This window comes from Camelus bactrianus, chromosome 11 (assembly GCF_048773025.1).
Source record: "Camelus bactrianus isolate YW-2024 breed Bactrian camel chromosome 11, ASM4877302v1, whole genome shotgun sequence".
In the NCBI taxonomy this organism is placed as follows: Eukaryota; Metazoa; Chordata; class Mammalia; order Artiodactyla; family Camelidae; genus Camelus; species Camelus bactrianus.
The window spans coordinates 23,553,647-23,581,151 of record NC_133549.1 but is presented as its reverse complement, the minus strand read 5'-3'; the positions used below and the strand labels follow the sequence as shown (position 1 = coordinate 23,581,151).

General features: G+C 44.0%; 1 protein-coding gene across 2 annotated transcripts in view; it reads right to left on the bottom strand.

Annotated features, from left to right (window-relative positions):
* Nucleotides 1–27,505, bottom strand: part of CPXM2 (carboxypeptidase X, M14 family member 2) — a 117,868-nt gene that overhangs the window by 37,829 nt on the left and 52,534 nt on the right. For both annotated transcript variants that reach the window (XM_074373439.1, XM_010952911.3), the window contains 2 exons: nucleotides 3,725–3,809; nucleotides 2,613–2,763 (listed from right to left, as the gene is read on the bottom strand). In XM_074373439.1, the coding sequence (XP_074229540.1) occupies nucleotides 2,613–2,763; nucleotides 3,725–3,809 (236 nt within the window). The remainder of the gene's footprint in view (nucleotides 1–2,612; nucleotides 2,764–3,724; nucleotides 3,810–27,505) is intronic.

The following is a 27,505-nucleotide window of genomic DNA, read 5'->3' as shown; positions in this document are numbered from 1 at the left end:
GGTGGGGAGGGTAGCGCTCAGTGGTAGAGTGTGTGTTTAGCATGCACAAGGTCCTGGGTTCGATCCCCAATACCTCCATTAAAAATAAAATAAAATAAATAAATAAACCTAATTATCTCCCCTCCCCCCAAAAAACAGAACAAAAATTCTCCTCATTTTCTGTTAGTTTTGAGCTTTAAAAATCCTATTACTAGACCACGGTATAGAGTAATTCATTTTCCAATTCAAAAATTCCTGGAAACATTATTCACGAAGACTTAAAAGCAATCACCACCTTCCTCTGCCCCGACCTGAGAGTTCAGAGGATGACAGTAAGGGCCGAACAAAGAGAAGCAGAAGAAAAGCAAAGGTAAATGAATTTTTCATAAACAGGAGTTCCAGGAAGAAGAGACTCCAGGCGGTTCCACTTAGACCACAAGGTCACCTTGGGTTTGAGTGGCTAAGTTGGTTGGGTCACCTCTGCCTTTGGCCTCATTAACTTGCACAAAAGAATTGTGCACACAACAAGGCAGCTGAGCAAGATTCATTTGCCCACACGGATGTGGGGGCCTCTGTGCCGCCCCAGGCCCTCAGATGTGACCACCACCAGGTGGCGTGCACCAGGGCCAGCTCCCCTCTGGGCAAGACTGCTAAGTCATTTCTAGAAGAAAAATGGCCCTAAATATTCCAGGTTGGAAAATAGAACCATTCCAAGTCCATACTTGAAACCCAACCAGATTTCACACTGTAACTCTGTCTTTGTGTTTAAATTGCCCCCAGGACCGATCTTCAAACACACACACACCAAGAATAACTTCACAGGGAAATATTTATTTCATGAGACTCTCACAGGCTGCCCTTTGCCCTTTACCAACAATAGATGAATTCCTGCCCTCGGAGAGAAACCGTGACCCTGCTCTTTAAAGCAAGCAGACAGAGGCTGTGCTGAGCGACTTGGCACAAAGAGGGCCTCACAGACGCGGGGAGCTCAGAAAAGCCCAGCAGGCCTTGGGTGGCAGCAGGCGGACCTGTGACTGGTGGGCCGCTCCCAGGATGAACCAGCCACAAAAGGAGGTCCAAGTCCCCAATCAGGAGGCCTTCAACATTCTCTCTGGATGAGCCTTGAAAACACACACATCCTTTGCACCAGCAATCCCACCTATCATAATTTAATTTAAGCAATAATCTCATAGTTGAATAATCCCATAATTTGCACAATAATTTTGGACACACACCATGATGTAGGAAAAAAGGTGCTCGCTGTGGGGTCCTTTAGAGTCAAAACATTGGAAACAAATGAACTTTCAACTATAAGAGGCAGTTTGAAGATATGGGATCTTGTCCACAGACGAGAATAAAGGCAGCCAGAAGACAGATGGTCTCTAGTAGTGTTAATGACATGAAAAAAGTCTGCAATCTAGTTAAGTACACATATATAACAAAGAATCTGTCTGGCGTGAGGGTAAGGAGGTAAATAGATAGACCCATTTTTCTCACTCATAGAGGGTTTGTGTAGTAAAAATTCATACTTGAAAAGGCAAGATCAGGGATATTATTGGATTGAGAGAAAAGCAATAAATGACATTACGTATACTTTGAAAATGCAGTTGAGTGGAAGTTCATGGTGGGGGGTGGGGTTGCTATAGAAACAGCGTGATGGATACAGCGGCACCTGAGAGTATCAGAGCGGGTGGTACCCTCCCCCCAAAAGGGGAATCCCTGAGGGAGCAAGACCTGAATCTCATGCTGGACAAGAGTGGTGAGGCTTCACTGGATGAGAAGGTACAGGAGAGATGACCCAGAGCTGTGCTCCTTGTTCCCTGTGGCCTGACTGTGGGTGGACAGGAAGGTAGAAATTCCTACAGGCCCTAGTAAGGGGCCTTAGGAATGTTCTGGAGGCCTGCTTCCTGCCCTGGAGATGTCTGGCCAGGATGAAGAGGCTCCCTAAGGCTCCATATGGGCACAAACCCAGGAGTTCTGAATGGCCGACAGAGCCAGCCACAAGCCAGACCACATCAGCCTCTCTCGAGCAGACACCAGCAAGGATCCACGTGTGAATTCAAGCCCCCTTCTTCCTGCCCACCCTGGGGTCACACCCAGATACCGTCCTGTGAAAATAGGGCAAGGAGAATACAGCCTAAAGGGACAAGTACCCACCCAAAGTCACAAGCATCCAAATGAAGCTACTTAAACAGAAAGAGACTATGGACACAGTCAAGTTTAAAATGAACTTCTAACAAACACCTTTTCTGCCTAGTGGAGCGGAAGCACTCGAGGACGATTAAACATGTTATCGAAGTAACGTTAGGTCATTTTTTCACCTGCTTCTGAGTTGCAGCATCGAGTGAGTTTTCAACCTAGAAATACGCAGCATCTTCAAGTCCCAGTGGGCAAAACCACAGCGAGCATTACTGAACTCCGGCACCCCCAGTGTCTGTGGTGCTCTGAGTGGGATTATGGGAGATTGTTATTTATTCTCTTTTTGTTTACCTACGTTTTCTAAATATTCTGCGATCCATGCAGTATTTTTTCGCACGAGAACAAGATCGGGTGGCTGTTTGTCATTCCCCTTGGCGAGGCCCCGTTCTCCATCGGCTCTCCCGTCCTGCAGGACGTCGGAAGGGCAAACTCACCCGGCAGTGGGCAGCCGAGGATCTCCATCCTCATGCAGATGCTCCCGTTGTCGAACCAGGACTGCGGGTTTATGCGAATATAGCGCGCCACCATGGGGACGGGCAGCTCGTTGAGGACAGGGATCTCCTTTTCACTGTTTCCTTCAAATATCTATTTACGCATGAGGGGGGAGAAGGAGAATCTTTTAGAGCTTGGTTATCAAGGGATGGAAGACTCAGTAACTCACTCATTCCACAATTCTCGCTGAGGACCCCTAATGTGAGCTGGGCATTGAGGGGGAAGAGAAATGGATCCAGTCCGGACCCTGACCCCAGGAAGCCCCCATCTAGTGGTGGGGGGCAGGGAGGAGGAGAAAGGGAATACTTCGAGACCACAGATGAAATCCATTAGTGCCGTGGCAGAGAGAGAGCCACAGAGCTTTGGGATTTCAGAAGAAGGAGAGGACCAGGTGAAGCTTCGGGGATGAGGCGCCATTTGAACTGGCTTTGAAGGAAAATGATTTAGATGGGTAGGGATGGGAGAGATTCTAGGAGAAAGGAAGCAAGGGCTGGAGAAGCCCGGAGATGGGATTCAGGGGGCAAAGAGCAACTGGCTCACTTTCACTGGAACACGAAGCAGTGTGTGTGTGGGGGGGGGGGGAATGAGAAAGGAGGTTGCAATGGAGGCTGCAGTCAGACCGTGGGGGGCGCTGGATACCATGTGAGGACCTTATACTTCAGGACCCGAGGAAGAGGGTGAAAGGATCAGAACTGACCAACCAGGAAGGATCATGGAGCTGAAAGATCGGGGCCATTAAAGAAAGTCAGGGAACTATTACACTGAGTAGCTGTGCGGGCCCCAGCATACCCATGGGCCACTTACCTTCCAGGGCTGACCTGGGACTCATAGAAGGGACCACCTCCCAGCAGCTCTGAGTTTTACGTGAGCCCTAAACGTGGGCCACTTGGTTCTGAGCTTCAGGGCATGGAAAGGGGGCCATTCTCGATCCAACTGGATGGCTGGTTTGAGTTCACACAGAAGCAGCAAACATCCAGGTACAAACGCTGCCTCACCTGGCAAAGCCCTGCGCAGGCAGCCACCGGGAGCTGCTCAGAGGAGAGAGGACACTCACCATGTCTCCGGATCCGTTCTTAACAGTGACCCACGTATGACTGTCATTGCTCACCATGACCTTATAGGAGGTCACCCAGTCACTCCTAAGGGAAAACAAAACACCAGTGGGACCACACACTTAAAAATGTTTACCTCTTGGTGGGGGGCGGGGGCATAGCTCAGAGGTAGAGTGTGTGCTTAGCATGCACGAGGTCCTGGGTTCAATCCCCAGTACCTCCATTGAATACATAAACAAACAAACCTAATTACTCCCCAAAAGAAAAAAGTTTACCTCTTTCATGCAGAGGTGTGGCAACATGCAGAGTAGACCCCAGAGGCGGATGGCACTGGGTCACACCTTGGCCCCATGCTCGCTCACCCTCCCTGTGGCCTTGGCCAGGTACCTGACCCATCTAGGCTATAGTTTATTCATCCAAACAACGGGAATCATAAAAGCTTAGAGGACTGATGTAAGTGCTAAATGGTTTAATACCCTTTATAAACACTTTGGACAATGCCTGGCCCCCAGTCAACACAAAGTATTGATTCCACATACAGATACACAAATAATTACTATCTGTTGACACTGAACACTTACATCACACATAGTACGAGAATTCCACGTGGAAAAGTAATCTCAGTAAAAGAGGCAAGTCGGTTTAGAAGTTTCATTTGGAAAACTGATTTGGGAATACGGCAAAGTTGATCCCACCAACACCCAAAATAGCAGCGTGAGTCTCTAAGAGACAGTCGGCTTCTCCTTGGCTGTCACAGCCACGCAGATAATTCCCCCGCCCCCGCCCCCAGCGGTAACAATAATCCAGTGACGGCTGGGCCTGAGGCCAGACCCCTGTCATCACCTCCTACTGCACAGAAATCACTGAGGGTAAAAAAGCCGTAATTCAACTTCCCAGAGTGGAGGTCAATTTGATAGACTTGGCAAACAAACGACTTTCCTGTGGAAAACACATTTTTCCCTTCTGCCTCAGTTTTTCATAACTTGAATTGTTAAGCAATATAGAAAAGTCTCCCCAGCATCTTCCTCTTAAATTTTTTAAATACTGGAACTAAGCGCCAGTGTACTAATCTTTTAGAACATGCAACCAGCTGTAGCTTTTGGGAGCCATGTTTTCCTCCTGCAAAATCTCCTCGGACTCAGGATCCAGACAGATCCCCATAAGGTTCCCAGTTTCTAGTCCAAATCAACAGTGTCTCGTAAAGTTTGTTTAGAAAGAGTAGCTGGTTCTGTTCATTCTGGTTCGTCTGACTAGTTGGACAAATCACTCTTAGGTGTTTTCATATGCGCTTGCAAACAAACCCTGGGCTGAACCTTCTCTCTTCTTCTCTCGCCTGCCCACCAGCTTTGGGTGAGGACCCGCCGGGGGCCAGGATCTAGCAAACAACAGTTCGCCTGGGAGGCCGAGGGGTCGAGCCCACGCCTGCAGGTTACGACGCAGGAAGCACGCCTTTTGAAAGGCGCCTCAGCAAAAGCTCATGTCCTTTGCACTGGAAAATTATCCTCACCCAAAATAGCAACCTGTTTCCCACATTCAAATCATTTCCAAATGACTGCAGTTCGTTCGCCATCTGTTTTCCCCTGATAACGCCCCACAGTGATCCAAGCAGACAGTCTGCAGAGGTGAGGAGTGTCTCCTGCAGGGTTGGATGGGGTGAGTTTAGGAAGCCTCTCGGTCGGAAGCAGCACACAAACAATGAGAGGGGTGGGAAGAAAAGTTAAAATAAGTTCTCCAAAGAAAGGGGGAGAGAGAAAAAGGAAATGAAAACCAGGTGACAGTTTCTCAAACTTAAAAAAATAAACAACCCAAATAAGAAGAAATTCAACACTTACTTCTGAAGGGAAATGAACTGTTTACGTGGCTCAGCCCTCTCTCTTGAACTGCAGACCTACATTGCATCCTTCTGTCTGTTTGACCTCTCCACTGAATGTCTCAAATTTAACTCACCCAAACTGAATTATTTTTCACTCTGTGCCCCAACCTGGGGTCTAACGGAGCCCCTACCTCAGAAAAGTTACTGCCACCCACTCAGGGCAACAAAATCCCAGAGTCACCCTTGGCACCCCGCTTTCCCTCCCTCCCCTATGGTGAATCCATCACCAAGTTGTGTCAGTTTTCCCTCCCATGTCTTACTAGAATCTAACTCCCTTCATCTCCACTGCCACCATCCAGCCCGTTCTCTCTGGCCAGGATTATTGCAGTTGCCTCCAACTGGTCTTCTGGCCTTTAAACTGCCCCCCCCCCAATCTATCCTGCAACCAGAGGCTTACTTTTCTAATGAAATATTGTCACCGCTGCCCCCCACCCCTAACTTAAGATATCATTTAGTATTAGACCAAATTCCTCATCACATTCTACAAGACCCCTGATTATCTCTTGTTTTCCAGGCTCTTTCAATTTGATACTGATTATGCTCTCTCTTACCTCAGGGCCTTTGCACATACTGCTCCATTTGTCTGGACTCCTCCTCCTCCCCTGTCTCCCATCTGTCTCTAAATTACTCACACCTCAGGCTATCTGATAAGCCTGTTCTAATCCTCCAATCTAGCCAATTTCTTTTCTTACATGTTCCTTTCCTTCACAGTATAATTCCATTTGTAATTTTTACACCTTTCTAGAATTATCTGGTAGTGTCTTTATCCTCCACTGGAGCATAAGCACCTCACAGATGGTTGAAGATGAGGCTGTGGTGCTTTGGAGGATGTGAAAGGAAGCTGATGTCCTGGAGGGCAGGGTGAGGGACAGGGCATCACTCTAATAGATGCAGAAAAGTTATTTGTGAAAATCCAGTAACCATTTGTGTTTAAAAGAAAAATGATCCTTTTAAACTAGGAATAAAGAGGAAACTTCTTAATCTGAAAAAAAATATCTACTAAAAACCCATGGTAGAGTGTAGCCAAGCCCTTGTAGTGAGAGACCCCAGGGCTCACACTGCAGAATCTGCTTGGAGCTCCTGCTGTGATTCCAGAGCTTGTCTGTACTGAGTCATTTTAAGAACTAAAAATTTTTTGTAATATGAAAACCACAGGAATTGCACTTCCTCCTGTTATAACATTAGAAAGTGGTTCAATAGAAGCTGAGAGAATTTATTCAATATTTTCTGAACACAGACATGATATGGAGCTGCAGCAACTATCTTGCAACCCAAAGACAAGAAGTGTGAAAAATGAATATATGTTAACATTTTCTTAGAACTTTGAGACAAGTATGATAAATGAATAGATAAGATGTCTTCTCAGAACTTGGAGACAATGAGTATGAAAAATGAATGTCTACTGATGTTGACTCTGGAACAGTCATGCAGCTGAATGAATTCCAGCAGCTGCAAACATCCAGATTCTCTTGTTATGTGAAAAAGAATGAACTCATACTTGGTTAAAATAAAAACAAACAAACACATAAACAAAGGAAAGAAAACCCTACGGGAAACATGGTGAAATACTCAAACCTTTTCTTCCATCTCAGGAATGAGACAAAGATGTCTATTACTACCACTTCTTCCAGCTCTGAACTGGAGATCCTAGCCAGTATAGTAAATAAGATGAGAAAAAGAAATAAAATCCCTAACAATTAGATATAAAGAAATAGAACTATCATTGTTCTTTTTGCATAGTTTCTTGACATCGCTGATTTTCAGCCTTTCTATATTTCTAATATGTGCATTTATGGTTATAAAGTTCCGTCTGAGCACTGCTTTCACTACATGCCATAATTCTGATATGTCGCATCTTCATTATGATTCAGTTCAAAATAAGAATTCCAGCAGTGTTTTCTTCTTTGATCGTGGACTATTTAGGAGTATAATTTTATATTTCCAGGTACTAGGGACTTTCCAGTTATCTACTTACTACTGATTTCTGGTTTAATTCCATTGTGGACAGAGGACATACTCTGAATCATGTTAATCCTTTGACATTTGTTGAGACTTCCTCCATGGCTCAGCATATGATCAATTTTGGCTAATATTCTATGTGCACTTAAACTAGTCACAGTTCTACAACCGTTGTATGCAGTGTTCCACATGTATAATTTTAAACAAATGTATTGTATTGTTCAGACCATCTGTATCCTTAATGGTTTTTTGTTTGCTTATTCAGCTACAGAAAGAGGTGTGTAAAAATAATACCAATCTGATTGTGAAATTATCTGTTTCTCCTTCTAGCTCTCTCAAGCTTTGCTGTATATATTATGAAGCTGTGTTGTTTGGTGCATACAGATTTAAAGCTGTGACAAGTTACTGGTAGATTGACTCTTTTATGATTATGAAATATCCTTTTTTATTTCTATCAGTATCTCTTACCTTAAAGTCATTTTTGTCTGATATTAAGATAGCTAACCTTGCTTGGTTTTCGTTAGGATTATGATATATTTCTTCTCATCCTTTTACTTTTAACTTTCTGACTCCTTAAATTTAAACCGTGTCTCTCGTAAACAACATATAGTTCATTTTTCTGGGTTTTTTCCTCAAGTACAATATGACATTATTCTTCTATTGGAGAATATAGTTCATTTAAATGTAATGTAATTAGTGTTATATTTGGATTTTTATCTACCATCTTACTATTTGTTTTCTATTTGATCCATTTAGTTCATTTTCCTTTTTTCTTCTTTCTGAATTTTTATTTTATAATCAAATATTCTTATTATTCTATCTTCTCTTTATTAACTTACTAATCATATCTTCCCACTACTAGTTTCATAATTACCCTAAAGATCATAATACGTATCCTTGAGTTACTAGTCTTATTCAAATTGTAATTTCTACCACTTCCATGATAATACTAGAACCATATATCACTTTAAGTTCATTTACCTCTCTATCTTTTGCATTATTTTGGAATTTATTTTTATTTCTATATACATTTTAAATTTCTAAGACATTCCTATTATTGTTTTGTACATTTAATATTTATAAACTTATTAAACTTTTTTGGTATTCTTCATTTATTGTTGCATTTTCATATTTCCATCTGGAATAATTTTCTTTCTGTTTGAAGAACTCCTCCCTTAGTTTTTTTTTAAAGCAGATATTTTGACAATACATTTTTCCCATGCTTATTGTTTGAATAGGCTTCATTTCATCCTTATTTTTGAATGATATTTTTTCTGGGAATTCTAGGTTAACATTTATTTTCTTTTAGGACTTTAAAGTTTTAATTTTATTGGCTTTTGAGGCATTGTTTTACACATACACACACACGCATTTTGAAACCACTGTTGTGACGTTTAGTAAATGCCTAATAATAGTATAAGTAAAGAGTGCTAAGCATTTGAACTCGAATCCAGCTTCGTTGTTTGCTAACTACATGAACTTGACAAACTGCCTAACCCTTCCGAAAAATAATAAGGATACCTACAAGGATTTTATGTATTAATTCATGAATTAAGAGATTCTATAGTATATTGGCTAAGACCTCAGGCTTTGAGGTCAAGAAGCTCAAACTTAACTTTGAGTTCTTCCACTGATTAGTTGCAGCCTGTGTGAGAGTCATGTGGCCTCTGAGCTCTAGCTTCAAGACAACAACTGTCTTACAACTTAAGGTAACAACTCGTAAGTCTTTGCACAGTGAATCAGGATTGAAGGAGGTAATGCACGCAGAGTCTGAGCCTAGTGCCTGGAACACAATAACTGCTCAATAAATCTGAGCTCTTAAGAATAATGTCACAATTAAGACAACGTCAAATGCTATACAATATACAGGAATACCATAATTCAGACCCTCCATTCAGATACTTTCAGAGAGAGACTGAGCTTCAAGCTTAACCCTTTGTACCCTAGTAATTGTTATAACAATCTGTCATAGCCATAAAGAAATTAAGAATTAATTCATTAATTTTAAAATAAACTTAAGATGGCTGATCATCGAGGGTGACAGAAGAGATAGTTGCCAGCCAGCAATGCTGCGATGGGGTTGACTTGTGTAGGAAAGTTCTATCTGCATGAAAAGATTAAGGCCATGTAGAATGTGTTAAGTCCTGTTCCTAACCCCGTAGCTACTAAATTACAAATACTATGCCAGCCTCTGAAAATATGAACATAAATTCTATAGGATCTATTTACTCAAGATTTTTACAGGTTAATGAGGAATTCAGGGAAGAAAACTAGAAATTTCTGGTGAATATGATTAAGTGCAGTTAACAGGGCAAGGCAAGAAGTTGTAGGAGGGGAGAGAAAAGGTGTGCAGCTCAGAGGCAGGGGGCAGGTTAATGAGTGCAACATACTCCTTCTCCAACATAAAAGCTGAATATTTTTATTTTTCTGTGACAGACACATCTATTGTTATTAAAGAGCCAGATTCAAAGATCGGAGCTATAATGTCCATGTTTCCTGGTCTCCTAATCCTTGGGGAAGGTCTGAAATTCACAGCACTTTGTGGCGTTTTTCCCACTTCCCACAAAGAGATTTTCCACATCACAAAACCACCTTGACATTTAATCCTCTGTGACTGGAGATTTCAACTGAAAGCAATGCAGCCTAAGTAAAGAAGTGTTTGTGTCAAAGATCTCCTGACTGTGGAAAGTGAAGGGGCCATGCTGGCTCTCCTCTGGGCTCCAGCCACCTCCCCAACTTGAAACAAAAACAGAAATAAAAAACAACCACCCCACCTCCAAAAAAAACCCCTGCCCTTCTATGAGATTACCACACTTCCCACAAATCCCGCCCTCCTTCAGAGCAGGAAAACAGAGAAGGTGGGCTACAAAGGGGAAAACTGGAACACATTCAGGTATTTCACTACCTGATGTGAATAAAAACCCAGACTGTCCACCATCAACAAAATGGTAGACTAAACGCTTACAGAGTCTTCTATTTTTGTACAACTAGATCCTGGTTACATTAAAACAAATAAATCTTTTAAACCATCAATGGGCTTGCAAGCGAGTAAAGGAAATCTCCAAGGGGAAGAAAAAAAAAGAGCTGTGAACCGAAAAAAAAAAATATGAACAGTGAGCAAAGAAAAAGGGCAGAGTTGCCCTAGGGAAAATGCACGTATCAGCGCTGGGATCAAAACACTAAGCCTGGGGACAAGGAGAGGTAGGGAACCTGAACCAGGGACTTTTTCTCAAAGGGGGCTGACATGGTTTCAGAACAGTAGCATCCAGCTGGCTCCCAAAAACAGCACACACAAATCCCCTCTAAAGAAAAGAGTCTTCAGTATAGGTTCTCAGAGGTTTCACTAAGTTCAATCACATAGGAGCTCACAATTAAAAAAAAAAATCCTAAACACAGAGGAAAATATTCTCCATAAGAAAGAAACAGCAGAGACAAAAAGCAACAAATTTAGATTCCAAAGAATGTAACTGTCTACAAAGAAACTAAAAAAAAAAAAAAAAAAAAAAAAAACTAGAAAATTATTAGACTTGATAGAATTCAGCAAGATGACTGGACACAAGGCCACTGTTCAAAAATTAATCACAGTTCTATACACCAACAGATAAAAATAAAATACTTAGAAATAAAATGAAAAAAAGATGGGCAAGATATTTATGGAGAAAACTTCATTGAAAGACATCTTAAAAGACACAAATAAGCAGGGCTCTATACCATGTCCATGGATAGAAAAATACTGTAACATGTCAACACTCACTCAAAATCCCAATAACATATTAAAGAAACTTGACAAACTGATAACTAACATTTACGCAGAATAAAATAATCAAAACACTTCATGAGAAGAAAGGGGGTGGAGGGAATTGCCCTATCAAGATACTAGAATGTATTTGAAAGATTCAGTAATTAAGACACTGTGATATTGGTGGACAAACAGACAAATTTATAAGTGGAACAAAAGTGAGAGCCCAGAAACAGACCCATGCACATATATAAACTCAATAGAGAAGTCTTCGCTATCAATAGAAAATAAACTATTAGATAATTTGTCTGAAGGCAATTGGATAGTAATATAAAAAGAAATTGAAGTTGGACCCTATATTTCACATCTTTTACAAAAACCATAACCAGCTGGATTACCTACTTAAATGTGACCGGTAAAACTTAAAACTTAAAAAAATTAAAGAATATATGAGAGTTACTTCATAACCATGAGATGTGAAAAGGTTTTACATATAAGACACAGTCTAATCATAAAAGACAAATAAATTGAACCACACTAAAAATAAGAACTTTCACTTTTCAAAAGACATCATAAACCAGTAAGAGAAACCTTAAGCTGGGAAAATGTATTTTGAGCATATTTAACTGACAAAAGGATTAATATTCAAAATGTATTTTAAAATTTCTGTAAATCAATGAGACAAAGCAAAACACACAACATAAACATGGAGAAACATGACAAGTATTTCACAGTAAACGCAACACAAATGGCCAGTAAACACAGGAAAAGATTCAGTCCTGCCAGTGGTTAGGGAAATGCAAGTTCGGACTACAACAAAAGATAACTGCCTTACATTGAAAAGACACTCTTTGTACTGAAAATTAAGGAGAATGGAAATATCAAATATTGGTGAGGATGAGGAGAAAACACCACTGGAGAAAGAGAGGGTGCTTGGACAACTGCTCTGGAAAATGACTTGTCATCACTCCATTAAACTCAACATCTGTGTGCCCTCCAGCTCAGCCATTCTGCTCCAAGGGCAGACCACGGAGATTCCCTTGTACATGTGCTCCAAAAGACAGATACAAGAATGTTCCTAGCAGCATTATTCATAAGACCAAAAAAAGTATACTAAAATTAAACAGTGAAAATTGAAAAGGGATCAATCCAATTTCCAGAAGGAAGAGTGGATAAATGGTAGCCTATTCACAAGGTTCAATGGCAGCACAAAGGAACGAACTACAACCACAGGCAACACAAACGATCCTCTGAAGCATGACGTTGAGTGGAAAACAAGTCTGAACGTTAAAGCACAAAACCAGTTTTATAAACGCTAAAGCCCAAAAGGAAAGACATTTTTTGCATGTGTGATACAGACATGATAAGACTGTGTGTAAAAGGCAACGGAGTAACAAACCCCTAATAAGGAAAGTGGTTTCACCTCCAGGAAGAGGCAAATAGGCGGGATGAGGAAAGAACACACGGCTTCGACAGTACTGGCAATGCTGCAGCTCCTCAGGTGTGCAGGGGGTTCAGGAGGCGTGGTTTTAACGCAACGCTAACTGCCTTACGGGTGTATTACATCAATGCTTTTGTTTCCATCAAGTATTACACAATGAGAAAGACAAAATATTTATTTGAATGGTGAGGAATAGACTTCTTTCTGCACGGGGAAATGTTCCAGTCATCTCTTGTGACAGGATGTATGTGAAGATACTACATTCATCCTTAAAGACATAATTTAAGGAAAAAACAAGATCTTTGCCCTTGTAACTTCTTATAAATACACAATTTTTTCTTTCTTTGGAAGAGCAACTATACTAACATTTCCTGATAACAATTCACACGGCCTTCAGTTTACGAAATGCTTCCACCCACGTGATCCTACTTTATCTCAAAAGAACATGTCAAGCTTCTCATTAAGGATGTGGCTGTGAGCTGGGCCGGTAGGAGGAAGGGGTCGGATTACTTTTATTCCTGTTTCTCCATAGCTGGATGCTCCAGTCTCCCATCCTTCGGTTCTCATCATACTCCTCTTTTCCCTCGGCTCTGGGTGCAGGATTTCAGTTTCCCCAGAACAATCACCCACCTTTGAGGGTATTTAAACAAGTTCTCTGGAGCTGCACAGGAGGGGTAGTCATTGTTCTCAGTCAAAAACTACTTACAACTTAAACCTCTAGTCAGCACTTCTTAATCACCTGCCAATCATCTCACCTTCTACAAACACAAACATTGATCGTACGATCACAAAAACAACGTTCAGAACTGAAAAAAAAAAATCGAGCATTAAAAACATAAACTAAACATGAAAACTAGATCTTAATTAACTTTTCTAATGAACACTGTGTAGCATCAATTGTTTTCCATAAGTAGAGATGAGACACTCAAATGTTTGAAAATATGGGCCCCAAATGGTAGCACCCTAGCAGATACAACCAGCTCTAACTCTATCTGTCTGGACACACTGTGTTGTGTGTTCAGCCTGTATCTTTCCACCTGTACCCTTCTACATGGTTACCTTCGGAGCAGGTGTTTCAGGCAGCAGGACCTGCACCTCGGCCACAGCCGAGTGGCCTAACGGTAAGCACTAGGCCACCACTCTGACAACGTGACCCCAGCTGATTTGCCTACAGTTGACACTTGACCCAAGAGGGGCCCATACATTCTTCCCTGGGATTTTGGGTTTGGGACCTAAGGATAGCTGCGATTGTAAGCTGTAAATCTTGGGTGCTGACAGCCGTGACATTCCCCATCATGTGACTAGCGAAGCAGAGGCCAGGCTACAGAGAGAGGAGAGTCGGCCGGAAGCACCGAGAAGCTCACGGGAGAGACCCTCAGCCGGTCCCAGCAGTGCTCCGACCCCAGGTTCCCACAGAGGAGCCAGCTCCACTTCCAGGCTAGGATAATACAGAAAAGATCAGGATATTGGAGTGGGTTGGCTACATCTCGTAGCTTCAATAAATTTATCGTAAGGGAAGACAATGTTCGGTCCAGGCTGATGGGCTGATGCATTTGGAAGCAGGTAAGGAACAGCCAGGCAAGGACAGGTTGTTGTTAGAAAGCCCTGTGGGCCCCACCAAGCATATTTGAGCCTGCTGAGGGCCAGGTAACCGAGTGCCCGGCCAGACAGCACTAGCCAAATTTCCCACTGCAGCTTGAGGAAAGCATGTGGACTAGAAAACGGAGATCACGACCTTTACAATGAGGACATTTGAGAAGAGCCAGAAGAATCAGAGAAGCCTGGCCTCCCAAATCCTCCCCCACACCTTTCACTGTGGTTCTGAGCAGAACTGACTGCAGTCAGAGGACAGATCAGCTTTATTACCAGACTCCAACAACTGCCATTTGCAGAAGATTAAATGAGCTCAAGTATATAATGTGTGCATCAGCTCTGGTACTCAGGAACAGAGCAGAGGCACTGTCACTATAATCCCACCCTCTTTCCAACCTCCCGATGAAAATAATAGGACCAGACAAGGAATATGTAAACACCAAATTGGAACAGACATGTGTGGATGGTGGCACTGTAAGTAATAGGATACAAAGCTTTCCAAGTCATCTGGAATTTTGGTTTCTGCCCAGAACAAGTCATGTCTCTCCAGGCTGCAAAGCTCTGTATTCTGGCCAGTTCAAGCATGCACATGCACGCGTGCACACACACACACACACACACGCACGCACACGTCTAGGAGGCTCAGGGTTACCAGATGAAACAAGGGCTCAGTGCTTGGTCTGCAATGTCTGCTCCCAAGTGCCCCCGCTTTGGGCTTTATGATCACTGGACTCTCCTTTTGACCTCTGGACTTTGAGAGCTGTGTGAGTTTTCTATGGCTATAAGAAATTACCAAACATTTAGTGGCTTAAAGCAAGCGAAATTCATCATTGTGCAGTTCTGTAGAACAGCAGTCTCACTGGTCTAAGGCCAAGGTGTTAGCAGGGCTGGTTCCCTTCTGGAGGTCTAGGGAAGGATCTGTTTCCTGGCCTTTTTCATCCTCTACAGCCCCCCCCCCCTTGTCTAGTGGTCCCCTTTCTCCATCTTCAAAGCCAGTGGCGTTGCGTCTCTCTAACCATTCTTCAGCAGTCACGTCTCCTCTGCACAGACGGACAAGGTTCTCCCTTTTACCCACATGATTAGATTGGGCCCATCTGTGTAGTCCGGGACCCTCTCTCCATCTCAGAGCCATTGACTTAATCACAACTGCAAAGTCCCTTTTGTCATGTAAGGTCATATATTCACAGGGTCCGGGGTTAGCATATGGACATCTTGTGGGAGGACACTGCCCACTGCAAGAACCGCACTCAGACTCCAGCTCCACTCTTAGGCTTGTTCCAGACCCTTTCTCCCTTTCCCCAGGCTTGTGGGTCCAGATATTCCCTTCTACTTCCATCCCAGCAGGATGAAACAATGGTTCCCTAATTCTGTTCAAATAATAGGAAGCTTAGAGCTTAGCCAGCAAACCACAGCCACAAAAATCTGTCACCCCACCTGCCCCAACACACCAGTCTCTCTCCCAAGGTGGAATTAGAGTTCAAAGAAACATTAAAGAAATTCCTTCCCATCAGACAAATCGGTGTTTGACTTCATGGTCTACATCTCATAGCTGAAGCTCCTGGTGTTTTTCAAAACATCTGGTTCCTTCTATGGGATGTTAGAAGCCGTGTGCCAGGAAGAGGTGCCCTCTGCTTTTTGACCCATCATAAGTCCAACTGGCAGGAACAAGTGGGTCATTGTATTGGCCACTGGAGGCTCCTGAAAACACTTCCAGTTCCAGCCCAAGACCCGATATGCTCTTCTGAGCACTCCACCAACCACGTGAGTGTACCCGCCCTGCACCGCGGAGGGCCAACAGCCTTGGCCGCACTGCCAACTGTATGTGACTGGAAGAGACTCCAAGTCTGCACCTACCACAGGGGTTCTCAGCTGGGGGTGATTTCGCCCCCAGGGGACAGTTAGCAGTGTCTGGGGCACTTCTGATTACTACGACTGGGGCAGGGTGCTAAGTTGGGCACTACAACAGGGCCACCTGGTACACAGAGGCCAGGGATGCCACGACAGCCTTCCTACAGCTCAGGGTTATCCAGCCCAAAATCCACTCACCAAGAGTGCTGAGGCTGAGAAACCCCACTCCAAACAATTCCAACACAAGATGTTAATTCTCCATTTGATCTGTTCAAACTAATTTAAGGTAAATGTTCCTGGCAATTTCTTAGTGAGGAAACCGAGACACAGAGTTTTCAGAGGTTCGTGACATTTTAAATACGAGGAGGAATATTAGGTAATGCAAACTTCCTCAATGTTCTCTTATTTATTTGCCTAAATAACAAGAAGGACTCAGAAAACAGACAGGTGACCAGCAAAGAGGGTGGCGGCTGAGTGACTTCACAGAAGGCAACATGCAATACAGCTGTTCAGTGAACAGAAGTTGGTTTTCTCCCACGTGTTCTGGACAGCTCCAGAACGAGGTTAACACCGTGCCTTTGCTTATCAAAACGTGTCTTTGTCGACGGTGCCAACCTCGGCTCACAAGGTGCTTGTCCTAACACGGCCGCCGCCGGGTTCACTCACACACCAGGGGGAGGGAGTGCGCCAGGGACAGAGTGACTCTCCAACCAAGCCCCGGCCTCAGGGAGCTTACAGTCCAGTGGGACAGGAGAGACTGCATAATTACTTATACAATTAATGATTAAACTGAAACTGGGATATCGTTCAGAGGAGCACTACAGAGAGCTTATAAATGGAGGGGGTGGTGCTGACTTAGTCTAGGGCTGGGTAGGGAAGATGTTCCTGGACAGGTGAGGTTTGAGCTGAAATGTGAAGGATGAAGGTGAGAGTTGGTTAGCATTTTAAGGTAGAAAAAAAATTTGTACAAGAGATTCAACATGCAAATAATAACAATTTCAAAAAAATGAGCAGGAGATATTGAAAGCAGAATAATAATAATAGTAATTAGAATTTCCCAGACCTGAAAAATGTGTTTCCATATTTCAAGGTCACATCACTTGCCAGTGACAACAAGGTATAACACTGGACGATTTTTAGTACAAGGGATATAGAAATGACCCTGAAACTTTATTTAGGAAAAATAACTCAGAAGTTTGTAATTATAAATATACTCAGATCTTCATATTGTAAAACTGCAGCTAAAGAGGCCATGGAAAATGGTTCCCAATTGTATGGGATAAGAAGCATGGTGTCTGAGGAATGAGGAATGATAAATTGATTATCGTGATGCAGCCACAACTGTGTGAATACATTAGACACGATGAATTGGGTATGGGAATTACATCTCAATAAAGCTGTTAAAAATTCCTTGGGAAAATTATTTCTAAGCTACCATCCAAGGGTGAGGTCAACAAAATGCATTTTCAGACATTCAAGGAACCCAAATTCGATCTCTTAAGCTCCTTTTCCAGAAGCTACGTACCACGAAAGCAACCAGAAAAAGACAGAGACATGGGATCTAAGGAGTGCACAACCCAGGAGCGATGGGGAGGGCGTTCCCACAGGCGTGGAGATGGGACAAGAGCTATGCAACAGGCCTGGAGACCAAACAAATTCAGACACCAGCAGAGGCCCGACGGCCCCAGGAGGGACAGCTCCAGGAAGAAAATGCAAGAGGGAATAATGGTTCATATTCAGGATACATTCAGAGATTTTCACATCTACCAGAAGGCTTTGGAATGAATTCATGAGAAGCACCTAGAAAACCAAGGAAACCATTCAAAAGCAGTGACTGTTACCTCCAGTAAAAGCAAAAAAAGCTGCACAGGAAATGAAATGTAATTATTGTATACTATGTGACCCTGCTATAGATTACAATGCAACAATACTCATGTTGCAAAACTTAAATGCTGATTTAGCTAAAACTGATCATGTAACCCCTTTGAGAGGGTGGGAGGAGAGACAGAGACAGAAAAAAAGAGTGTGTGTGTGTGTTAGATGTACATCAGTAAGAGACAAATTCTCTCCTTTCATAGTAGAAAGTCAACAGATAATAACTAATTTTTTTAAAAAATCAAGAAAGAGTACTAAGCATTTTGCTCAGAAATACTGGGTTTAAGAAAATAAAATAGAAGAACAGCTAAAAGTCCTGCTGTAGTCACCTTGGGACACCAGGAATCAGGACCATGGGGTATGGGACACAGGCTACTATTTTTAATGATAAGCAGTGCTATTTGACTTCTTAAACTACACACACCATTTGTTAATTAGAAAACAAACCCCTAGATTTCTCTCTTTCTCTTTTCTGCCTCACCTCCCTGGCACCTTCTCAAATTTTCCACCCAGCTCAAGGCCATTTTCTTCCAATGCATGCATGAACGGAGGCCAACTTATATCTCAGCTGTAAACTGAAAGCAGGGTTGAAAAGCAGTTTCTTTTTTCTTTTTCTTTTAAGAGTTCGCATTTTACTATGTTACTCTGGAGAGAAAACCAGTGGAGTCTTATGTGAGTAAAACTGGAAAGCATTTTGCTTTTTACTTCCCATTGCCCGCCTTGTGTTCTAAACGTATTGCCAACTGACTACTCTGTTGGCATCGCTCATGTTATTTTTCAGACAGACTTTAAAGAAAAACCGGAGATCGGAAGGTTATTTCAAAAGAAGAAAAATAAAGATGTCTATGAAACTTAGCAAAGATTTCAACGTTTGAAAATGCTTAGAAAAATCATGGGTTCAGCACTCCCTCCACCTGGACTGGGGCGACTGTTGCATAAGGTGTCCCCCTAAACAGACAGATCTTGATGGAGAAGAGGATGCTTCCCACCAGGCACGAAAGATGGACTCAAGGAAGCAAAATCCACACCAGGAGATTCATGTGCTCTCATTTCCAGCTGGAGCATCCGGAGGGAGCAGGCAGAGCTGCTGCAGACAATTCCTGGTACTGGACGGCATCCTGGAAATGCACAGGAGACCCAGGCTCAAAGACTCGCTCTGCCACGTACTAACCATGCCTCCTCTGGCCCTTGCACTTCTCTCCAAGAGTAAGTTGCTAAATGCTACCTGCTAGGGATGCTGCGAGGAACAAAGTTAACACATTCGGTGCACTTAGTACTGAGGCAGCTCAACACGTGGTAGATATTTCCATCGTGCCTGGTTTTGTAATGAGACAAATGAGACATCGTCCGGCACCCAACTGACTGCCATTGGCCAGACGAGTGGAAGGGGCGGGGCCAAGGCGGAGGAAGACGCACCCTGAGGAATCCTGTCTTCCCCTATCTGAAAGCCTCCTTTGCTCCCACGTCAAAATTACCAAACATGGTTTGGAAATTTCTGCTGAGATGGATTGGACACCTACCAGAAATTCCAGGAAGACCAGAGGCTTCTGGGTAGAGGATGACGACAGGAAAACATTCATCTCCTGGACCGTCATTGTGACTTAACCACAATCCACAATGGATTTCACAATGTGGAGAATCCACTGGCTAGACTTCACACAGGCCTCTCACACCATGTGTTCCACACAGATATTCAGTGTGTGTATAATACACTCAGCAGAAAGAGAGGGAGGAATAATGCCATATAAGGCCCAAGTCACCTTGGTTCATATATGATGGTTTCCCACCATGTTAATGCTTGTACCACCAAGTCATGGCGGCCAAATGGAAGACACACTAACTCAGCTGAACACACAGGCCACAGAAGATTCCAGCATCGTGCTCAATGCTCATGGTCCCACCTTCCTCTCCACTCAGTTTGGCCACGTGCTCTGACTTGGATGTGTTTATTGCTTGGTTATTTACTATGTTAGTGCAGAAAGGACGTATGAAAGACAAGCAGCCAGAGCCCTCATCTCTGGCATCACAATATTTCACCAGAGTTTGCAGCTGCTCACCCACTCCTTGCCTTCAGACGGTGGTGCCTGTGTATCCCTGTCTCCATGAGCGTAACACAGCAGCCTCGACCCTTCCAAGCTCACTTCATCTTGTAGTTAAAAGTAGTGCCCTTTGTGCATCTGAATACAGATGTAGCACGTCTTTAGCATTAAGCATTTTTTGTTATGATTGTTGTCAGTTTTAGTTATGTTTTGGTTCCAAGTTGCGTGGGTTTAGTGAGGTCTGCCCAAATAAACTCTATTATTTTTAGCACACAATTTTGTAGAATGTGAGGTCTTTACAGACTGGTGTGTTCCATAGAAGGGGCTCTACGGGGCGAGAAGGGCACCATGGTTTTCTTCACAGCCTTCAGCTGCATCTGGGGTGAACATTTTCTGTGACCCTCACTCCCCCTCATAAAGCTTCATCTGGTCCCAGGAATCAGGACCATCCGAGTGTCACTGTGAACACCTACGGGATGCTGACTGTGGACCGGACACAGCTCTCACCACGTTATCTACTTTATTCCATTTAATCAACACCACAAGGTAAACGCTGTTATTACTCTCATTTTACCGGGAAGGAAGCAGAAGCACGTGAAGTCAAATCACTTGCTCTGGGAAAGCGGAGCGCTCTCCTGCCTCTCCTCTGCGAGACGATGCCACTGGACACAGACAGTTTAAGATGCTTCCCCAGCCATTAGAGGAGGAATGGGACCCCACGCCCGGACACCCTGGTTCCATTTAATCTGTCTTTAATAGCCAAAGAATAGGAAGAGTGGTTAAAAGATACCAAAGGTAACGGATTAGATAGAGTTTAGGAATATTTAATATGCAAAGGTAAACACTAAGAAAGATAATAGCTAATTAGCTAAAATTGGAAGGAGTTGAGGGAGAGGATAGGATTCAAAGAAGAACATAAATTTAATCATTGGTTCATAATAGGGTGTTAATAGATAGTCTCTGAAGAAATACTGTGTTAGGAATGTTGTGTAAAATTGAAGTCAGAGAGAGAGCCTAATTACAGCCCTTCCTGATTATGTGAGGACACACAACTCCACGGATACACACGAGGAACACACAAAGCGGTTCAGAAAGGTTGAAATGGAAGAATGGGCACCTAGATAGCAGCCAAGGCAAATACAGAGAAAACTGAGACAGCAAATGTAAAATCTGAAGGTGGAATTCAGGGGGAAAAGACATTAAACCAGACAAACAGTGGCAATACAGGATTCCAAAAGACACAGCCCACAATAAGGCATTAAACAGTCATGAACGTCTATGCACTAAAACACGGCATCGACATTAACAAAACAAACTACAGAGGACACAAGGCGAGAGAGAGGGTCCCTCCAGGCCATGACGGATCATTAATTAGTATAAAGGAGACTAAATGCCATAATCAATAAGGTAAATCTAATTACTAGACATGGAGTTCTGTAGTCTGGAAACAAAAGTAGTCTTTCTATTCAAACATTCACGGAGCATTAAAAAAAACAACTGTCCCTATTTTAGATCTCAAAAGAAACTTCCAAAATATGAAATTAGAAAATAGAGATAATATTCTCTGACACAGTGGAAAATGTATAAAATTGAAAATCCAAAACCCTTTTGCCCCAGGCAATTTAAACCAGTGTCCTAAACACTCTTTGATGAAAGAGAAAATCGAAATCGAAACCACAGAATGTCTAGAAATCAATGATAAAAACGCTGTATGTCAGAACCCACAAGATGAAGATAAAGCAGTGCTCGGCACACATTTTCCACCTTACAAACTTACATCACTAAATAAGAGTGAGAAAAATAAATTAAGAATTCAACTCAGGAAGTCAACAGAACAATAAAATAAATCTTAAAGAAGCAAAAGGAAAGAATCAATTTCACAAAGAGATTAACAAATTCAAAAACAGAAAAACAGAAGTAATAAATAATTCCAAGGAATGCTTGTTCTTTAAAAAAGAGGGGGAAAATGATGAGAGAGATAAACTATTGGGTAACTTAATGAAGAAAAAGAGGAAGTTCACAAAATACTTTAAAATAATATGGATAAAATAATCATTGATCAGAAGAAATTAAAAGAACCTATAAGACAATTTGGCTGATTCCAGTAAAGCATATTTAAAACCACACATTTTCTAGGACAATAGGGTTTATCAAAACCAAGTGAAGAGACAGAAAATCTGAACAGCCTGAGTACCACAGCAGAAAAAGGGCCAGTCACCAAAGATCTCCCCTCCAGCCCCACTGAAACCTAATGCCGGATGTGTTCAAAGCACAGAAAAAGAAGGAAGTCTTCCCTCATTTGGAAGATTTGATACCAAAAAGTAACAAAGATTGTTCACAGAAAGGAAACATTAGCTTAATGTCACATCTGAATACTGATACAAAAATCCTAAATATAACATTATCAAACAATATCATTCACAATTGCTCAAAAGAGATGAAATTCTTAGGTATAAATCTAACAAAACATGTGCAGGACTCATGTGCTAAAAACTACAAAACGCTGATGAAAGAAACTGAAGAAGATCTGAAAAAACAGGAAAACATTCTGTGTTTATGGACTGGAAGACTTAACAAGGTAAAGTTGTCAGCTCTCCCCAAGCTGATACACAATTTAATGTGATTCTTTTTAAATCCCAGGGAGATTGTTTTTACAGATATAAACATGTGAATTTTGGAAGATTGTTTTTACAGATATAAACATGTGAATTTTGGAAGGACACAAACTTTCAGACCATAGCAGTTGGAGAAAATATGAAAAACAAATAACGTTGGGACATCCTAACAGCCACTTCAGGGTAAAAGGAGTTTGATCTATCACATATATCCTGCACCAAAATGTGTTCCATATGGTTCAAAGATTTCAATGTAAAATTTGAAATCATGAAAGTACTAGAGGAAAACATGGGGAAATTTACTTATATCTTCAGAAGGGACAAGGTCTTTTGAGGCAGGACATAAACCTTGAGAGACTGATGATGGTAATCATATAAAAATTCAAAAAATTTGTACACCAAAAGTACTCTAAGCAAAGTGGCAAGAAAGAGAAGAACTGGGGAAAATATGAGTAGCTCAAATCACAAAGAACCAGTTTTGAGTGGACATAGGGTAAGACCTAGCGACACCTACTGGGGGGTCTAGCAAACTGGAGTTTTATGGCAATTGGCCTTGCTGGTCAGGTTCTTCTCTCCCTCCACCTCACAAGAGGGAGAATCTCCCTCCCCAAATCCTCGAAAATAATCACCATCAGCTTCGGGACAAACCACTGGATGCGGCAAGTGAGCATTCATCAACTGGAAGCCCGCTCCTGACCCACAGCCCCCGTCGTGAATAGCGCTGGGTGGCGTCCACTTCCTCGTACAAGGAGGAAAAGCACTATTGGATCCCTTTCAGTCAGAGGAGGAAGCATCCAACAGCCGCTCCTGGTTTTTAGCCCAGTTTTCTGCTGGAAGCTGGCAGCTTCCTCTTCCTGTCCATCACCTCCTTGACAGAGCTTAGCAGGCTCAGATCCTGGTGGTGGCTGAGTTATAACTCTGGGCAAGACCACCACTCCCCAGAGGCCTAAACTTGCCTTCTGTAGCTTCTAGAAACAATATGGGGGGTGGGGGAGGTTTCCCTTTGCGCTTCAGTAAGCACTGCACGCCCGACGCGCAAGAGCGTAAGTGATGCTGGCTCTCCTTCTCTCCCCCCTCCCCCGGCTCCTGGAACCACAATCACCCAGTTAAATGGTTCTGCCACATTCTCAGTGCAGACAAATGTTGGACACTGAAAAGTCAGCCCATTGATTTACTGGATTTTTCACTTTGGACTGGTTACCATGGCTATTTGAGAATTCAGACCATAGGAGGGAATGCTATAAACTTAGAAATATTATCTATTTTCCATTACCTCCAGTAAAAATTGTCTACCAGGGAAAGAGAGGGAAAAAAAAATGCCAGTTTGGGGGCCAAGTCCAATAAATTTGGGTAAAGGGTGAGGCAGTTCCCAGTTAAGAAGTCTCACTGCAGAGAACTAAAAGATTTTTTTTTAAAAAAGGTATTTAAGGCCCTCCAAATCTGAAGGAGACACTTGAAAGATGAGGGGGGAAAAAAAACCCCAAAGAAATGGCTCACTGGAATCCTAAAGAATGGAGAGGAGAGGACTGGCCTGAGGCCGCTCAGCTGTGATGCATGGAGCCTGGCGCTGCCTGGCAGGCCCGGGCTGCAGCCCGAAGTGTCCAGCGTGGCAGGGCCTTGCATAAGGGAGCAGAGGTGGGGCAGCCAGGCCACCTGCGCGCCCTCGTGGCCTCTGGGCCTTTTGCCTCTGTGGGGCTATTAGTTGTCTGTGGCTGCTGTAAAATTACAGCAAACTTGGTGATTTAAACAAAACAGCACAGATTTACTATCTTATGGTTCTGGAGGTCAGAAGTCCTGAAATCAAGGTGTCGGCAGGGCTGTGTTTCCTCTGGAGGCTCCTGGGGAGAAGCTGTTTCCTTGGCTTCCAGAAGCTGCCCACGTTCCCTGCTCGCGGCCCCTTCCCCCACCTTCAAAGCCAGCAGCAGCGGCATCCTTCTCACACTGCCTTCCCTCCAGTTCTCTCTCCTCCTCCCTCCTCCACTTTGAAGGATCCTTGTGATCACCTGGGCCCCCCCCACATCATCCGGGTCCTCGCTCGACTTTGAGGTCAGCTGATTAGCAACCTTAATTCCACCCGCAACCTTGAGGCTTCTTTGCTATAAAACCTAACATATTCACAGTTTCTTGGGACTAGGACCTCTCCATGGAGGAAGAAGAGCCCCATTCCTCCATTTAAAAAAATTAAAAATCACATTTTATGACTCTGTTGGTATAAAGATGAATACATTAATGTTATATATTAAAACATTTCCTTTGACCCAAAAGTTCATTTACTTTCTCCAGATTATAAAAGTTCAACACTTTCTTGGGCCCCTAAAGGTCGCAAGGCCCCAGGCTCAGTGCCTGCTGTGTCTGATGGGTAAGTTAGCTCTGGGGACAGCCGCACAGTGTCCCTCAGAAAGTGCTGAGATGAAGTGCACACGAGCCCATTCACGGGCATGAGGAGAAAACCCTGAGTGAGAGCGGGGGGAGGAGGGGGCGGAAAGGACAAGCATTTTCACCCTGACGCAAAGAGAGAACCAAGTTCCTCAGGCTTTCCAAGCCTGTTTCCTCATCCACACAATGGGGACAAGAAGGGACATTCCTGGCAGAGTTACTGGGGATCCCACGTGAGCTAACACAGAACGTTCAGCAGCCCCAGTCTGGGCTTCTTATTTAGAGGAATTTCCTGTTGGCTGAATGTGTCCAACAAAAGACAGATGTGTCACAGGAAGACTTCCGCAAAATGTCAGTGTGACCCATTCGGTTCTGAAGTCTTTCTTGGGTGCCCTCGGGGGCACTGAGGGGCTCTGGAGGTTCAAGCTACGGACGGCCGGGGGGCTGGGGGCTCAGAGGCAGGCAGGGGGGAGATGAGGCCAGCTCATGAACACAAGCAGCCCCAGTTCATTGCGCAGCCGCTGTGTCCAGAACGTGCCAGTGCTTTCCACCCACCTCCTCGGGTGTCCTAAGACCACACAGAGGGAGCAAGGGCCACTAGGGAGAGGAGAGACTGTGGTCTGAGCACTCCAAGAGGGTTGGCTGGAGAGAAGAGAGAAGGATGGGGGGTGGGGGGAGGATGTGAGCAGGACCCTCCACCAAAGAAGGGAAGGAATCCTACGAAAACAGCAGCAAGGGCAGACCCTGTAGGGCGCTCACCACGGGCCAAGGACTGTCTTAACTGCCTGATATGTATTAACTCACGTAATCCTCACGGAGATCCCACGCGGCTGGCACTATTATTATCTTGATTTTATAGATGAAGAAACTGAGGCCCAGAAAGGCCCAGAAACACACCCAAGGGCATACAACTAGGGAGTCTGCAATCCAGTCTCACTCTGGAATCTGTGCTCTCATCCACTCTCCTATTCCAGGTGAGGACTTGGGAGTCTGAAAAAGAGGGACATGAAAGGAATACAGAAGCTGTGTCCCCACAGGGTGTGGCTTGCTTCCTCTCAGTGTTTTATGCACTCACTAAAGAGGCCCCTCTGGTGGGCGACTCTGGGCTGGTGGGGGCTGTCCAGACTCAGGAGAGGAGAGAATCAGGACATGATCTGAGCCGCTTTGAAAGACGGGCAGGGGTGGCAGGGCAGTCACAGAGACCTTCCCTGGGCAGGGCACTGATCTAGCACTGGGGATTCAGTGGCAAACAAGAGCCTGCCCTGTCTGCTTCCTGAGAGTGACATCAGTGCAAGCACAAACAAATAAACAGGGAATCAAATAAAGCCAAGTGAAGACCCAGGGCGATCGAGAGTGAGCTGCAGAAGGATGGTCACAGAAAGCCACTGAATGCAGGGAGGGCTGAGCCTTCAGGCAGAGGAAATAGCAGGTGCAAAGGCCCTGAGGCAGAAGCATGCTTGCAGTATCTTCAGAACAAAGAGGAACCTCCTGGGCTAAGAGTGATCGAGCAAAGGGAAGGAGGTCAGACAGACAGTGGGAGCCAGTCCACACAGGACCCTGTGGGTGCAGGTGTGGGAGCATTCTGTGCGTTAAGCAGGGGAAGGCACCCACTGAAGGAATGTTCTTTCTCCAGCAGGAATAGATGACAGAAAAGGTGGGTGTGCCCAGCAACCTTCTGGACGGTCTCCTGGGGAGTCAGACACAGAGGACAAGGACCCTTAATAAAGCAGAGTGGAAGCTTCATCTCCAGGAAAGAGTTCCAGAGTTGTTTCCTTTTCAGAGATTTTCCCTTCAGAGAAATTATTCCTTAGTCTCTGGCACCCAGAGAACCAAGTATGAGCCACAGAGCCGTAAGGCAGAGCTTTATTTAATTCCAGATAACTCCCTGCATGGCGGAAATAACACAAAGTGAAGAAATGACTGCATGTCTGGCCTTCTACTTGAACTTGGAGATGTTTTCATTGAAACCCCTCCATTTTAGCCAAACTCAGAGGTTCAAAAACTGACAGTTTTCAAAGAGGTTAGAAAGGAGTTTGGAAACTTGTCTCCGCCGTCCCCCACAGGTGCCGAACACTCCCTTTTGCCCATAAGCGAGTAGACACAGAAGGACGTGTTCTGCAAACAGGCACACTCCCTCCCGAGGAGACGAGCAGATGGGGCCCCAGGGCCTCCCTCTAAGCCCTGACTCCAGGGGCTGCCAGCGTCCTCAGCGCTCCCAGCCGGGCCCCGGCGCCCCTCCCGTCTGCGCCCTGGCAGGCTGCTGCGGTCCGGGAGCCCAGAATGCAATGGATCAGTCCTCTGGGAGTGGAAAACCAGACGAAGCTGAAGAGAAAGGGAGGGACCGGGTGCACACGTCTCACTGTGGAAACCAGAGGTCCAGGGACCGGGCAGAACCCCTGGCCAGGAAGGTGCTGGGCAGGTTCCG